This window comes from Vulpes lagopus, chromosome 4 (genome assembly GCF_018345385.1).
Source record: "Vulpes lagopus strain Blue_001 chromosome 4, ASM1834538v1, whole genome shotgun sequence".
NCBI classification, from domain to species: Eukaryota; Metazoa; Chordata; class Mammalia; order Carnivora; family Canidae; genus Vulpes; species Vulpes lagopus.
The window spans coordinates 119,895,771-119,911,175 of record NC_054827.1 but is presented as its reverse complement, the minus strand read 5'-3'; the positions used below and the strand labels follow the sequence as shown (position 1 = coordinate 119,911,175).

Genomic DNA, 15,405 nt, shown 5'->3' with positions numbered 1-15,405 from the left:
GGGAAGGCCCCCCGGGGACGGGTCACTAAAACCGAGTTTAAATCCACCAGGAATTCAGAGGCTGCCCGTCCCGAGGGAGGACCCGCACTCCCTGTTTCTGCTTCCGCCTGGGCCACGCCATCTGAGTTCCCAGGAGCCTGGAGGTGGGCACAGAAGTGGTGGCGGTCAGTGGCAGTCAGCAGCCGTGGGCTGACCAGGCCTGTTGTGCTCCCAGCCCTGCCCCGGCAGCCGGAGGAACTTGGGGTGCCTTCACATGATCTCCCTGCTAACCAGGGGACAGCCTGGAGCCGCGCAGGTGGAGGCGGGCCTGGGCGTGGCAGGCAGCATTGTTGGTGCTGGGCAGTTTCCTGCCAGGTTCAGCCTGAGGCTGGGGGCTTATCCAGGTGGGCCTCTTTGGGGTGTTCAGGAGGGCAAGACAGACGGGAGAGCGGACAGGGCCGCAGGGTGGAGGCCGCCGTGGGCTGGGAGGGGATCATGCCAGGGAAAGGCTCCCAGGCCAGAAATCCACTCCTGGGGGATGGCCCGCGGCCACCCCAGGCCGAGCAGGCAGGGTGGGGGGGTCATGCAGCCGGCTGTCCCCCTGGCCAGGCCCACCCGCCACAGGAAAGAGGGAGCCGGAGCGGGCGGTCAGTCCAGACCCTAACATGGGAACGCACTGGCTCCTTCTCAAGCCGCCGCTTGTCCTTGGGCCTGTGTCTTATCCATCTGGTCCCAGTTCAAGATCAGCTGCTCCGAGATGCCCAGGACACCTGTCAGACCCCAGCATGCTGGCCCTGGGACTCCAGGATCTTTCATGCTAGCGACAAAGCATGCCGGGTATCACTCTTCACTTAAATCTGATCCGTCTGCCAATCTGGACCAAGGCTCTGGGGGGTCCTCAGGGTCCCCAGGGCCAGGAACAGGGAGCAGCACGTTGCAGGCCTTGTTGGGATGACTGGAGGAGGGCTGGCCTACGGGGCCTCTGCTGCGGTGCAGAGCCAGGGGCGCTCAGTCAGTGGGAGGGCGTCTCCCTTGGGGAGCTTCCGCCCGGTCCCAGGGAGAAGGAGGACGCAGGGAGACTGACCGCATGCAGACTGGGCATTCACAGTGCGGGTGTCCTCTCTCAGCCTGACGGAGCAGGAACGTTGTGGGGCCCTGCGGCTGCCTCAACACACTTCCACTAACAGGGCTGCAAACAACAGAGGCTTATCCTTCACAGGGTGGGGCTCTAGGGGAAGGTCCTTCTGGCCTCTTCCAGCTCCCAGTGAGTGCTCCCTGCAGATTCCAGATCCCAGTGAGTGCTCCCTGCAGATCCCACCAGGTGCTCCCTGCAGATCCCAGATCCCGCAGATGCTCCCAAGTGTCCTGGGATCGTGGCCTCCTCCAGCCTCCGCCTGGGCTCACATTCTCCCTGCGTGATGGTCTTCATCCTTCTCCTTCTTATAAGGACGTAGGATTAGCCCCCCATGCCCTCCACCCCCAAGCAGCGTGACCTCATCCTGATTCATCACATCTGCAAAGACCCTGTTTCCACACAGTCACAGGTTCCGGGTAGATGTGCATTTTGGGGAACCTGGCCTCCCCCATGCGGGTGTTATCAGTAAAAGGCAGGAGGGCACAGAGCCCTGCCCCATTGCACCCACCAAGGCGCACACCAAGAATCGGCAGAGCCATTAGGAATGTAGAGTCTCAGGCCCCTGCCCTGGCCTGTGGATCAGCTCTGCCCAAACAAGCCCCCAGGTGGTTGGCTCGCCCAGGAAGGACCTTCCACAGCTGGACCCCATTTACCCAGGCTCTGGCCCTGTGCACCCTATTTCAATTCCTACCCACTCAGATCCCAACAGGGATGCCCGATGCCCCTTTGTCCCCTCCTCACTGTGCCCAGAGTGAGGCCTGGCACCCCACAGCCCTGAGCTGCAGTCTCAGAGCCCAGCCTGACCCAGGCCACAGCCTGGCTCCGCCCCTCTGCCCATGTGGGTGTTGGGTCCTCACTGGGAAGCAGGCCTGGGAGCCCCTCCAGGTGCCAACAGCTCGTCATAACGATGGTGATGAAGATGATGGCTGCAAAGGCAGCTTAGGGCAGTGGTCCACTCGAGCTGCCTGGACTCGGTTCCAGCCCTCACCACCCAGGCCATCCTGAGTAGGTGACGGATGTCCCCGGGGGTGACAGAGGAGTGGGCAGTAAGACACAAGGAGGGAGGTGCCAGGTTGGAGATGAGAGAGAGGAGGATGGGGAGGGAGGAGAGGAGTCCCGTGCTGACCATGCCTCGGAGCAGCAAGGTCCACCTGGGGGTCAGTTGCCCTCTGCCCGCCCACCTCCTGTGGCCACTCACGTCATGACCAGCGTCTCATCCCCCGGCTCACTCAGCAGCCCGTCCACGAACACTGAGGTGCTGGTGAAGTTGTGTGTGCTCCAGGTGAGGCCCTCGTCCACGCTGAACCTGCCGGAAGAAGGGGTGTCAGCGCCGCAGGCGGGCAGGAGCGCTCCCCATGGCCAGGACCTGCTGCCCTGCTGGATCCAGCCCTGCCCGGGGCCAGTGCTGCCCAGCTGAGGTGCTGGGAGAAGAGCCTGGCCCAGTGTGCTCTCTCTCCCGGGGGGCCGTGTAGCCACCCGCCAGCACCACGGGGCCTCCACCTCTCCTTAGGCTACAGCAAGGAGCTCGGGCGTGTAGCCTGGGTACCGTGAAGCTGCTTTGCAGCCCCTGGACTGCGGTTATCTGGGCCTCGGAATGTCCAGCTCAGCCCCAGCCAATGCCTGAGCCCAGCCCAGGGGGTGCCAGGCCAGGGACAGAAGCTTACTGCCCCACAATGCATCGTATCACGGAGTCACCAGCTTGCAGTGCAGGAAACTCTTTTTCAGACTCAAGTGATATCGGCTTCCTAGCAGCTTCCTGAGCTGCACCTTCTGAGTCCGGAGTTCACACGTGCCCTCACTTCCCCACAAACGCCTCCAGAGCTCTGAAGCTGACCCAAACGCGCTCTCACCTGGGCACATCCGGCTGGCCTCCTTGCCTGGCCCTGCCTCCTCCCCTTGACTAACTTGATGGACGTCACCTCCTCTGGGAAGCCCTCCCAGGCCTCCCTCCAGCCAGCTCCTTGACCGTACTGTGACATTTCCCTGCATCCCCCTGCCTGCCCTAGAGCAGCTCCCAGGAGGCAGAGCCCTGCCCACACTGCCTGCCCTGGCCCCTGCCCGCATGCTGCCCCCCACCCCCTGCATTACTTGAGGATCTTCAAGGGGATGGAGGTGTCCTTGATTGCTGCGATCACGCCACCATGGTCCAGGTAGAGGACGTGGTGCTCCTCCTCGAACACCTGCAGAGGGGACAGGTGACACTCTGAGGGCAGGTCACCCTCCGGGGGCAGAGCAGTGAACACACGGGGGCTGCGGGGCACCAGCAGAGGCCAGCTCCCGGAGGCAGGGCCAGCCTGGGGCTCCCCTGTCCCCAAGGCCCTCCCCACGCTCCCCCACACCACCAGACTCTGCCCACGGGATGACAATGAGCGTGGCGGTGTCTGGACCACTGACATAAGAACGTTGCACATAAACGCCGCAGGCGGCCCCCTGCCCAGGAAAAGCTCACACCAATGTGGTGGACGACGTGAAGGTGAGAAAGAAATCACAGACGTCAGCAAAGCCCTATTTGACATTAAGACCCAGGTGACGTGCCACCTCTTCCAGGAAGCCCTCCCTGAAGCCAGGCTGGATGGGGAATGTCTCTGGGCCCATTTGTCATTGTCTCCTCCAGCCGGGAGGCTCCTGCCAGGCAGGGCCTGAGTCCCCTTCCTGGCCCAGCAGAGAGCTGAGAGTGCCTGTGGGCGGCAAGCCGTGTGGGGATGAATGAATGGGTGGATGAGGAAGGGAGTGAATGAATGAATGGCCGCTAAGTCTTCAGGTGACGCATGGTCATGAGGCCTGGATAGGGATCACACAGGAGGAAGCTCCCCTGGTGGCCTTGGGCTCATGAGGAAGCCAGGCCGGGGTGGGGGTGCAGGCCAGGGCCTCGCCACAGGCTGGAGGCAGGGGTGCAGCTCCTAAGGCGCCAGGGCGCAGGGGCCTCTGCTACATCATCCGTGAGCACAAATGTCTAGGGCTCCACCCTGCCCAGAGGGGGCGCTGGCACCTCCCCTGCACCTCTCCCAGGGAGGGGCCCCACCACTGGCCACACTCACCTCCCACCACGCCCCCCACCACGCCCTCCACACCGTGTCCTGCTGGCTCCCGGAAAATCAGCGCCACCTCCTGACCGTCTGAGCGTCAGGACCTGTGGGTGTCCTGGCAGGAGTGCAGGGAAGCTCGGGAGGAGACGGGATGGATCCAGGACCGCCCCCGACACACACCCACATGCACACACACCCACACACATGCACCCTAGTCCCTCGCCCCGGGACAGGAGGAGACAGGATGGAGCCAGGACCACCCCCCTACGCACATGCACACACACACACACGCGTGCGTACACACATGCACACATGCACGCACACACACGTGTACACACATATGCACACACATGCACACACACACATACACATGCACCCTAACAACTTGTCCCAGGACAGGAGCCTGGATGGAGGCAGGACCACCCCCCTACACACACACATACACACACACACACACACACACACACACGCATGCACACCCCAGCCCCTCACCCCCAGGGACAGAGCCAGGACCACCCTCTACACACACATACACACACACATACACGCATGCACACCCCAGCTCCTTGCCCCAGGCCCAGGAGGAGATGAAACAGAGCCAGGACTGCCCCCTACACACACACACACACACACACACACGCACACGCACACATACACATGCACACGTGTGCACACACACAGCCCAGCCCCTTGCCCAGCAGTCCTCCGTGCCAGCCTGTCCAGGTATCCACAGTGGTGGCGTGCGGGCTGGCCGAGCCGGCCATCTGTGCACTGGGGGCCCGGGGGCAGGGGCCACGGAGCTGGGGGTGATGTGGCCCCACTTAGCACTGGGCCGGGCCCGAAAAAGTGCGGCTCAGCCGGCCCCTGCAAGCAGACGCCCACCCTGCCTGGGCAGGTGGACCTGAAAGCTTCCTGACTTGCGGGGAATGTTCTAGGAGATGACTGAGCGGGAACAGGAAACTCAACAGAACTTCAGGCAGCGCCTTCGCCTTCTCCCCGCTCCTCCATCGCGAGTCTTTCCTTATTCGAGGGTCGGATTTTCGGGGAGCCAGCAGGACACGGTGTGGAGGGTGTGGTGGGGGGCGCGGTGTGGAGGGTGTGGTGCGGGGGGCACGGAGCAGAGGCCCCACATCCTAGGAATGTGGAACTTTAGCAGACCTGGGTGGGTGCAGCCCTGACATACATCACATCCTCCAGCCCCAACCCCACCAGAACCTTCCCGGGGCCCTCCCCTCCCCCGAGGCTTTTAGAATCCCCTCCAAACCCTTTCATGGCCTCCTGGGCTCTGCAGGAGATGCCCCGCCTACTTTCTCCCACCCTCACACACACCAGCCACCCTGGCCTCCTTTTCCTGAACATGCTGCAGGCCCTTCGCACACGCTGCTCCCTCAGCCTGCAAGGCTCTTCCCCAGACAACTGCACCTCCTCCAAGTCCTGCTGGGGTTTCCCACGGCTCACAGGAATTCTCTAGCAAACACCATGACTTGAATAAGGAAGAAAGGCCACTTAGGAGAAATGGTGGAAACCCTGCCCTCTCCCCCTTACTTAGTATTTAGAGCAGGAGGTTGTCAGGTCAGGAGAAGTGACCCAGAAAAGGGGCAGCTACAGGACCAAGCACGGTGGAGCCCCTCCAGGACCCCACCAGGCACCCTGCAGGGGTGCGGTGGGCCAGGCTGGGCCGGCTCAGCTGAGTTGCAGGCCGGCTTCTCCAGGAGAACCCAGAAAGCAGTCTGCTTTCTTGTTGGCTTGCTTGCTTTCTTTTTTCTTTTTCTTTTTTTTTTTTTTAAGATTGTATTTATTTATTCACGAGGGACAAAGAGAGAGAGAGAGGCAGAGACACAGGCAGAGGGAGACATAGCCTCCCTGTGGGGAGCCCGATGTGGGACTCGATCCCAGGACCCCAGGATCATGCCCTGACCCAAAGGCAGATGTTCAACCGCTGAGCCACCCAGGCATCCCATGAACTCTGCTTTCAAACATGTCTGCAGGCGGGGGGCACAGCGGGGGATGAGAAGGAAGAGGGCAGGGTGGTCGGCGTGGTGGCCTTGGCTGCACGTACACGGTCCTGTTAATGGCAACCACGCTCAGAGGTCATTTCCCCATTTTCCAAAGAGAGACCAGAGGTGCAGAGATGCACAGGGTTTGTCTGAAGCCCCATAGCTGGTAGCTGGCAAAGCCAGGATGGACCCTGGGCCTGGAACCCAGCCCCCGGCCTTCCACTGTGACTCCTAGTCCGTGGGCCTCCTGTATCCACCAGCAGGACACACCCAGTGGGAGGAGGACAGGCTGTGTTTTGGGTGTGACGAGGCTGCAGGCTGGAGTGGGGGCTCACAGCAGTAACTGGGGTGCTCCCTAGATACACCCCTGCAGCACTCACTCCCCAGGCTTGTGGCCCCATCTGCAGGGGTCGGAGGAATAGGTGTGCCTGATGTTGTCCCTCTTAACCATTCGCTCAGGAAGGTGCTACTGGAGGACTCATGAACAGAGGTAGAGGTTCCTGGATGAGGGAGGTGACAGTCTGCAGATCTTAGGACACTGTGTGGAAGGAAGGTTCATAACATTCCTCCCCAAGTGTCCACCCATCCAACAGACCCAGCGCTCCGGGTCCTCTCTGTTTGGGTGCTGGAGTCCAGAGGTAGAGGTGAAGTCTCCCCTTGGGCGCTGCTTCCATTGCTCTGAACTTGCAGAGGGTCTGTCTGCCCCACAGGAACCCCCATTCTTGCTCCATTGGGGGTCTGATCCATGTTCTTTCTTGGGGGATCAGGCCGTGGGGCCAAATGTGGTCCAAGGGAACCACCCCAAGTGGGTTCTCAGAGCCTGGTTGTCCCAGAGCAGGGGCCCCGTCTACCCTGGGCTGTGCCTCCTGCCCTCTGGCGCTGGCTCCCCCCAGAGAACGGGCAGGGCACGGGCACATCTCACTCCCAAGATAGGGTATCTCCCCTAGTTACCCCAGGGGGTGCCCCAGAGCAACCCCACTCCCATTAGCCTGGGACTCAGCAAGAGGGGAGTCTGGGTCCTGACCCCCACCAATGGGGCTAGAGGGGCTTTGAACACCCATCGCCGTGGTTTCGGTGCCTTGATCAGCAGCCCCTCTGCGCCCGCCGCAGGCAGTGGGGCCCAGGGGCAGGCGGTGTCCCCTTCCCATCACGCCCCTTCCCGCCTCCCCTGCACCCCAGGCTCCGAGGAGACTCCTTGAATGTTTCCTGCTTTGTTATGTTCATCATCCTAGGGAAACTCATGTTTTTAAAAGGTTATGTCCATTAAGCGGATACACGCTGTCATCTGTAATTCCGATTCTGAGAGTTCTCCTGGGACGTCTGACGTCCCTGACAGTCTGCCTACACTCAGTAGGCTGCCCTGCCTCGAGCGACTGTCCAGCCTGTCCTCGGCCACCGCCGCCGCTGCCTCCCACTCCCCAGTGAACGCCAAACCCCGCAGAGCATGTTCTTCTCGCACACAGGCACACAGCACCCCTCCTCTGCTCCCCGGGCTCTAGCACCCCTACCCCACACCTCTGCCCCGCAAGGCCAGGCCTCCCGCTCCCCACCGGAACCAGCGTTCCAATTCCCACATCCCCAAGTGTGGAATCCCAGAAAGTTCCTCAACAACAGGGGTCACTGGGGATACCTCACCATCGGTTTCTACAAAATTAGAACACCTCGTCTGCTTCACCCTGGCCTCCTTAATCTCACGGGGGGGGGGGGGGGCACGCTTCCTTAATAAATGGACAGACGGTGACCTTTAAGGAAGTTTGGGCACATTTCACAGGTTTTAGCAAAATAGAAATATTCTAACACAGTAAGTCTCTTTTGCCCTTTTTAAAATTCCTTGTTTCTTGCATATGATTAAAAATGTCAGGGCCTTATACCCAGGCTGTAGGTAGACGGGGTACCTTTGGGCTTGACATATTTGTCCTGAGCGTGACCTGGGCGGTGGGGGGTAGTAGCTACAAGTGGAGCCTCACCATGGAAAACCTGCCCCAAAGTACAACTCCTGACGCTGTCTGGAAGGGCAGACGCACACGAAAGTTTAGTGCATTCTCTGCAGTGTGAAAAGCAGGGGCTGTCACTCCATGCAGTTGGTGGACCTGACGCCGGGTCCTTCACAGCGTGCCCGTGACTGCACTGCCGGGGACGCTGGCGCCCACAGCCCACTGCCCGCCCTCCAGGCTGAGATGTCAGCTCCACGTGGGCCCTGTGCAGAGGAACCCTGGCAGGTCCAACCATCTCCTACAGAACTGCTTCTCCACTTTCTCTTCTCAGGCCCACTGCTACCTCGAATCCTCACCCCTGCACACCTCCCAGGCCCCCCAACACAGACTCTGCAAGGCTCCGTCAAGCCTGTTCCTCCCTCACTTTCTCCTTCTCTTCCATGTCTTTGCCATATACCCAACAGTCACCCCTGCCAGGGACCTGGGTATCACCTATGGTCCCTGCGTCCTGTCCTCGGGGCTCCCAGAAGAGCTCAGCCCCAGCCTCCAAGGCACCGTGTGGCTCCCCACCAGGATGGCAGCTCCAGCCCCATCCCTGGCATTCACTGCCTTTGCTTAGACCCCCACAGTAACGGGTCTGACCATGTGAAGACACAGGTCAGGTCTCTAACCCCCCAGCAGTGGCTTACATGGCAGACATCAACACCTGCTAAGAGGAGCCCTGTGTTCCCCCAGTCAGGCTGGCTGGAGGGTGAATACCTAAGTCTCAGAACTCCTCTGGGAGGGAAGGGGACCACAGATCCAATCATCAGCAGAATGGGTATGGGGCAGGTATCAGGCCCCCTGCCTCCTTACCTGCCGCCAGGTGTGCCCGCAGTCTGACGTGATGTACATTTCTTCCTTATATTCCACCAGCTGCGAGCCCAGGTTACCTGGTCCAGAAGAACAGGGGCAGGGTTGCTCTTAGGATCAGCCAGCTTTGGGCCTTTCCAAGGTCTGTGCCCAGACAAATCCCCACACAAGAGTTACGTGTGCCCTGAGTCTCCATCTCCCACACTCAAAGCCACCCACAGGCATGCCCCCTCTGCCTTCTCCTTATACTCACCGGCCTACAGAACCCCTGTGTCTGGGCTCTGGGTCCTAGTCTATGCAGTAACGGATGAGCCTGGCCCAAAGAAAGCCAGCCTCAGGCAGCCCCGGCAGGGCCCTGACACAGGCGGAGTGCAGGCACTTGAGGGGTCCACGGGGAATAAGTGGTTCAAGAATAAATGTGGAGTGCCAATCAGGGGCTGGCTAGGAGAATATGCTCCAGGCGGGCCAGGGTGGGGTCATGAGGGCGCCTGGCAGGCTTTATACTGGGGGCAGGACACAGCTGGTTTGCATTTGGAGCCAGCTTCCCAGGGCTGGGTTTAGGGGAGACCAGAGGTCCAGGGCAGCATGGGAATTACAAGTGGGAGGCTAGTTAAGCCCATCCATCCATCCACCCATCCATCCACCCATCCATCCACCCACCCATCCATCCATCCACCCATCCACCCATCTATCCATCCATCCATCCATCCATCCATCCACCCATCCATCCATCCATCCATCCATCCATCCACCCATCTATCCATCCACCCATCCATCCATCCATCCATCCATCCATCCATCCATCCACCCATCCATCCATCCACCCATCCACCCATCAATCCATCCATCCACCCACCCATCCATCCATCCACCCGCCATCCCTCCATCATCCATCCATCCATCCATGTATCCATCATCCATCCATCCACTCATCCCTCCATCATCCATCAATGGATCCTTTATTAATTTATCCACCCATCCACTCACCTGTCATCCCTCCATCCCCATATTTCTCTTCATCAACTCCACCCACTCACCCATTCCCACACTTATTCAACAGGATTTGCTGAGAACCTGCTCTCTGCCCTGCCCCTGTGCTGAGCCATGGGGGGTCGGAGCTGAATAAACCACAGCCTCTGCTCAGCCCAGCGGGGGAAGAAGTGTGCCATGCAACTACACACAGAGCCAGGATATCTGGAAGCCCAAGGAATCGTGAGAGCAGACAGGGGACAACTAATGGACCCAGGAAGGGAGGCCATCAAGAGGAGACTCCCACAGGGAGTGACCACCAAGCTGTACCTGGAGAGACAAAGGCGTGCTGGCCAAGGGAGAAGGAAAGGGTGTGCCTGGTGGAGAGAACACCTGGTCAGTGGTGTGGAGGTGGGAAGGCACGTGGAGGAGACAGGGGCAGAGGGGCAGGTGCTGAACTGGGTACCCTCTCTCCACCTGGCAAACAGAAGGTGCTGAGAGATGGCCGTGAATGCATGAAAGGAGCAGGTGAACGAATGAATGGAATGGCGGGGATGGGAGGGGAGGAGGGCTGCCCTTGATCTCCGCAGCAGTGCAGATGCCAGCAGACACGCGCCGGCCTGCATGCATCACACGCGGAGCCGCGCGGCGAGTGCTGCGGCGTCAGTAAGACTCAGCAGGCGAGCTCCCTGTCTGGGCTTCCACGGTGCAGATGTCTCTCTTCCAAGGGATGCTATCTGCTTTCCTTGCTCCGTCCCCCAGAGCTGTCAGGCTGCCAGTCACCCGACAGGCATTGGGGAAAAATAAAGGGAAATCCACGGAGTGCGTCCCCAGGCTGTCAGAGCAGAAGGCCTGAGAAACACGGAGGCGGTGCCCTCATTTTACAGATGGGGAAACTGAGGCCCAGGGGACATGACTAAGGGAGGGGCAGGGAGGCTGCAGAGGGCCCACCCTCTCTCTGCAGGGCCTGGGGGTTCGGCTGGGCTCCCCAGTCTCTGAGTGAGCACAATGAGTGACATGCGTCTAGATCCTCACAGCATCCGTGGGCAGCCAGGAAGTGCGTTCTGGGTGTGGGAGGCCTTTGAGTCATGGAAACATTTAAAATTGTGCCTTTTGTATTTTCGTTGAGAATTTGGGGATTCATCCAACCAGAACAGTGCCTTTGAGGGACCGGGAGGCAGGCGCGCCCTGTGGGTGTCCCCTCACTCGGGAGCCTGGGTTGGTTTTCAGGCTTCCTGAGTGACAGTCTGCAGGTGGGGCAGGTAATCCCACTCCTGAGCTCCCGCTTGCTCCCCTGTAATGGGGAGGGGGGGTGAACCTCTCTGGCCTGGTGCTGTGATTAGGAGCTCAGTGCCTGGACAGAGGGAAGGCCTTTCCACACATCTGCTCATTTTCCCTTCCCTCCCGGCAGTGGCACTAGCAGGGGCGGGGGCTGTCCCAGTGCTGGGTGCAGAATGGCCCATAACCCTCAACACACAAGGAAGATAAGACACCCGCCGCTGCCTAGCAATATGCTTTCAAAACACATACTTTTAATTTTGAAAGATTATTTGAAGTTAAATAAACCTTAGTTTAGCTTGTGTTCCCTCAGCGCACAGGTACTCACCCCTGAAGGAGGCTCTAGTTAACCTACATTGACAGGCACATGCACGACTCTGCTTTGATATTTTTTCTCACGTTTGGTGTATGTGTCTCTCTCACTCCTTGACTGAACTAGAACCTTCTTCAGGAATCAACATGTCAGCCATGACACGAATCATTCTTCCTTCCATCCATCCATCCATCATCCATCCATCCATCCATCCATCCATCCACACATGCATCCACTTCTTCCTCTATTGATCCATTCACCATTCTGTGATCCAGCCATCCAATTGTCCACGCTTCCAGCCACCCACCTATCCCTTCACTCATCCTCCGATGTTCACCCCTGTCCCATCCTTAGGTTGGCCATCCATCCATCACCCATCTATTCATCCATCCATCCATCCATCCGTCATTCACCCATTATCCATCCATCTATCCATCCATCCATTATCCAGTCATCCATCATCATCCATCCATCCATCCATCCATCCATCCATCCATCCATCTTCCCACGCAGCAACATGTATTGTGTGCCCACTCTGGGCCATGCATTCATCCCTTGGGGTGTGCCATGATTGTGCCAGGCCCAGAGCCATCCAGCTCTACCCTTGAGGATGGAGCTCCCCTCAGGCAGCCTCCTACCTGCACCCATGATGAGGCCCGGGGCAGTGTCTTTGGTGTGCACGGTGCCCGACACGTAAGGGTTGTCTGCCCATCGCAGGTGCAGATGGAGGTGGCAGTCCGGCTGCAGGCGGGGGAAAGAAGGGGCCAAGGTCAGCATTCAGGTGGGAGACATGTTCCCAAGAAAGGTAGGAATGAGGCTTTTCAGGTGGGAAGGCAGAGGCAGGAGCATCTGGGAGAGGGGATGAAGGGCAGGAAGGAGGCTCCGGGGCTGATTGCAGAGTGGAGGCCATCGGGTCCAGGGTGACTGGCTGTGAATGAAGCCAGTCGGGCTTCTCCAAGGGAGGGTTCTCCCAGCACGAAAGAGCACTCCCAGCATGGAGGAGGCATTCCCATGTGCAGTGCCCGATGACAGAATGTGACTCCTGGAGCCTGCATAGCCTGTGGCCACATCTGTCCGTCTGTCCATCCATCCATCCAGACCCGCTCCTGGGGGCCTCCTAGCAGCCACTGTAGCCCAGGCACCACGGAACAGCTGAAGACACCCCAGCAGCCCTGCACCTTCTGTGAAGAGCCCAGAGGCAAACATCATGTGTGTCCAGAGGGCAGCACTGGGGGGCATCCTGGCTGGAGGGGTAGGAAAACTGGGTGTAATGATAATTCCAGTGGCGACCCACGTGGGCTGATGGCTGCCTCTGTGCCAGCGCTGAGCTCAGCACTACACGTCACTGACGTTCTCCACATCCCCGCCACCACCCCTGTTTCACCAGTGGGGAAACTGAAGCAGAGAGCATCTAAGCGACCTGCCCAAGGGCCATGGTGAGGCTGGGCTACCATCCAGGGTGCCTGGATCCAGTGTCCACACTCAGAGCCTGTGGGTGTCTCCCTGGGAGGGGATGCGCTTCCATCCAGGCCAAACTGGGCCAGGAGCCTCCCAGGAGGAGGAGGCATGAGTAGCTTCCTGTCTGGCCTCCTGGGGGGGAAGACACCCCCTCACACCCACCTGTCTCCTCCTGGCCGCCTGCACCCCAGCTCGTCCCTGGGTGGGCCTGGGGGTCCAGGGAGGACAGATGAACTGAGACGGATGTGCCCTGTGGCTGTGGCCTCCCCGAGTCTCCCCAGACCTCAGACGCTCAATGCCACAATCTTGCCGGCACCCCTTGGGCACCCCCATGACTGAATGTAGAGCCATAGGATGAGCTCCCAGGTCTCTACACAGCACTGTGGGGGCACCAGGGGCTCCACCTGGCAGGGACCATCAGCCATACCCCAGGGCTGCCCGTAGCACCTGCTTCTTCTCTCGTCCGTCCTGAAGCCTGGGAGGTGGGCTCTGGGGCCTGACTGGCCAGGCCCACCTTGATAACACAGGAAAGGGAGCAGGAGGCCCACCAGAGACCTCAAAGGGGTTCTTGGGGTCAGCCTTTGGGGTGTCCCCCATGTCGGAATTCCCCAGGCCTGGAATAGCTGGAGCCATGGACAGGGCTACGTTTTCAATCCTTGTACCCACTAAAAGCTGTGTGACTCTGGAAAAAGTGCTCAGAGTCTCTGGGTCTCTCTTTCTTTCTCTACTTCACAGCATTACTGGATTAACACAGTACAGCTTTCGGAAAGAACATCGGGGTGCCACCCACCCCCAGAGAACATTTGCTTAATTTCTTACTTATTAGAAAAGTAATAATTTCTTTGGCCCTCTTTTATTTCCTGGAAAAATCTCCAGTTTAGAATTATTGTGGAACCAAGTACTGAGAGATCCAGCTTCTAATTTAGGAGGCGCCTCTAATTTTGTGGGCCACTCTAGGCATCAGTTTCCTGGCAGTGACAGGCAGGCAGAGGCACACAGGAGTGACCCTGTGACCCCCATGCCTCTAAGTTAAAAACAAAACCATTTAGTAAGTTGGACGGTGACCCAGGTCAGACGGCACCAGGTGGTGGCCCCAGGGCCCAGTCCAGTTGGGACCTGCTTTCCTGTCTGTGCTGGGCTCCTAAAGATGGGTTAGCTGTGCCCTGTGCACTGGGGTCATCCACATGAGAAGCCCAGGCAGGGAGTCTACAGGAAGCAGATGGTGCCGGGCAGGGGCTGGGCGTGGGGTGGGGATTGTGGGGTCGGGGAGCCCATGCTGCAGGTGAGCACAGAGTCACTGAGTCAGTGGAGGAGAGCCCAGTCTAGGAGCTCTTGGATCCAACAAGACAAACCTCCCTCCCAAAACTGTGGAGTAAGACTTTGCCTGTTCAGGTTTTCTCCTGACTTCTTATGATTGAAAAGCAGAGTAGGGAGCTAGTCTCTTTGGTGAGACCACTCAGTTCTCTTCTTCTCCCACCTGGTGACCAAACACTAAGGGGCAGAGAGATTCCTATGACCTCTGTGGGCAGGGCCGGCTCCCAGGGGACGGGCATCCTGGCAGCCATGACCTCTGTGGGCAGGGCCAGCTCCCAGGGGACGGGCATCCTGGCAGGTGTGACCTCTGTGGGCAGGGCTGGCTCCCGAGAGATAGGTACCTAGGTGTCCATGACCTCTGTGGGCAGGGCCGGCTCCCAGGGGACAGGCATCCTGGCAGCCATAACCTCTGTGAGCAGCACCGGCTCCCGGGGAACAGGTACCCAGGTGTCCATGACCTGTATGGGCAGGGCCAGCTACCAGGGGATGAGCATCCTGGCAGCCGTGACCTCTGTGGGCAGGGCCGGCTTCCAGTGGTACAAGATAACCCTGAGTCAGAAGAAAAAAGCCTCACCAGGGATGTGTTAGAGAAGGGAGGTAGCACAGCCCTGCCTCAGTGCCCCTGGTTTCCGGGTGGGCCAGGTGGGGCCTGGAGCTGCCCACACTCTGGGCTGGCCTCCTTGGGCTGCCACCAGGCTTTGCACGTCTCCTGATGCACCGTGCACATGGTATGACCGTGTGTGCAGTGGGTAGAGCACGGCAGAGGGTCCTGCGTCGAGGAACCTGGCTGTCTCCCCTCACCCCTGCTGGTGGGCTGTCCTGGCGGAGCACTACTTGGGTTTTGTGCGGTCAGCTGTGGCCCACAGGATGCTGGCAGGTGCGGCCAGAGCTGGGGTCCCCTTTGGGGCCATGGAGGGCCTGCGGACAGCTCTCTTCCAGCCAGTCCTGGAGCTGCTAGGGGGTGCTCTGCTGGTGTCTGGCAGCTTGACATAAGGCCTCATCATCGCCCCCAGACATGTCTGAACCGCGCAAGTGGAGGGCTGGGGGAGCGGGGTGAGGTGGAACTGTGGGGGCCCAGCCCAGGGCACTCAGATACCCTGAGTCAGGGAAAGGGCTGTCAGAGGGGGTCAGGGGTCACCCCCAAGGGTAG

At 59.6% G+C, this 15,405-nt stretch overlaps 1 protein-coding gene across 1 annotated transcript in view; it reads right to left on the bottom strand.

Annotated features, from left to right (window-relative positions):
* Window positions 1-15,405, bottom strand: part of SORCS2 (sortilin related VPS10 domain containing receptor 2) — a 458,218-nt gene that overhangs the window by 26,662 nt on the left and 416,151 nt on the right. Inside the window, 4 exon segments of the mRNA XM_041753851.1 lie at window positions 2,313-2,420; window positions 3,203-3,294; window positions 8,927-9,003; window positions 12,122-12,224. Coding sequence (XP_041609785.1) covers window positions 2,313-2,420; window positions 3,203-3,294; window positions 8,927-9,003; window positions 12,122-12,224 — 380 coding nt within the window.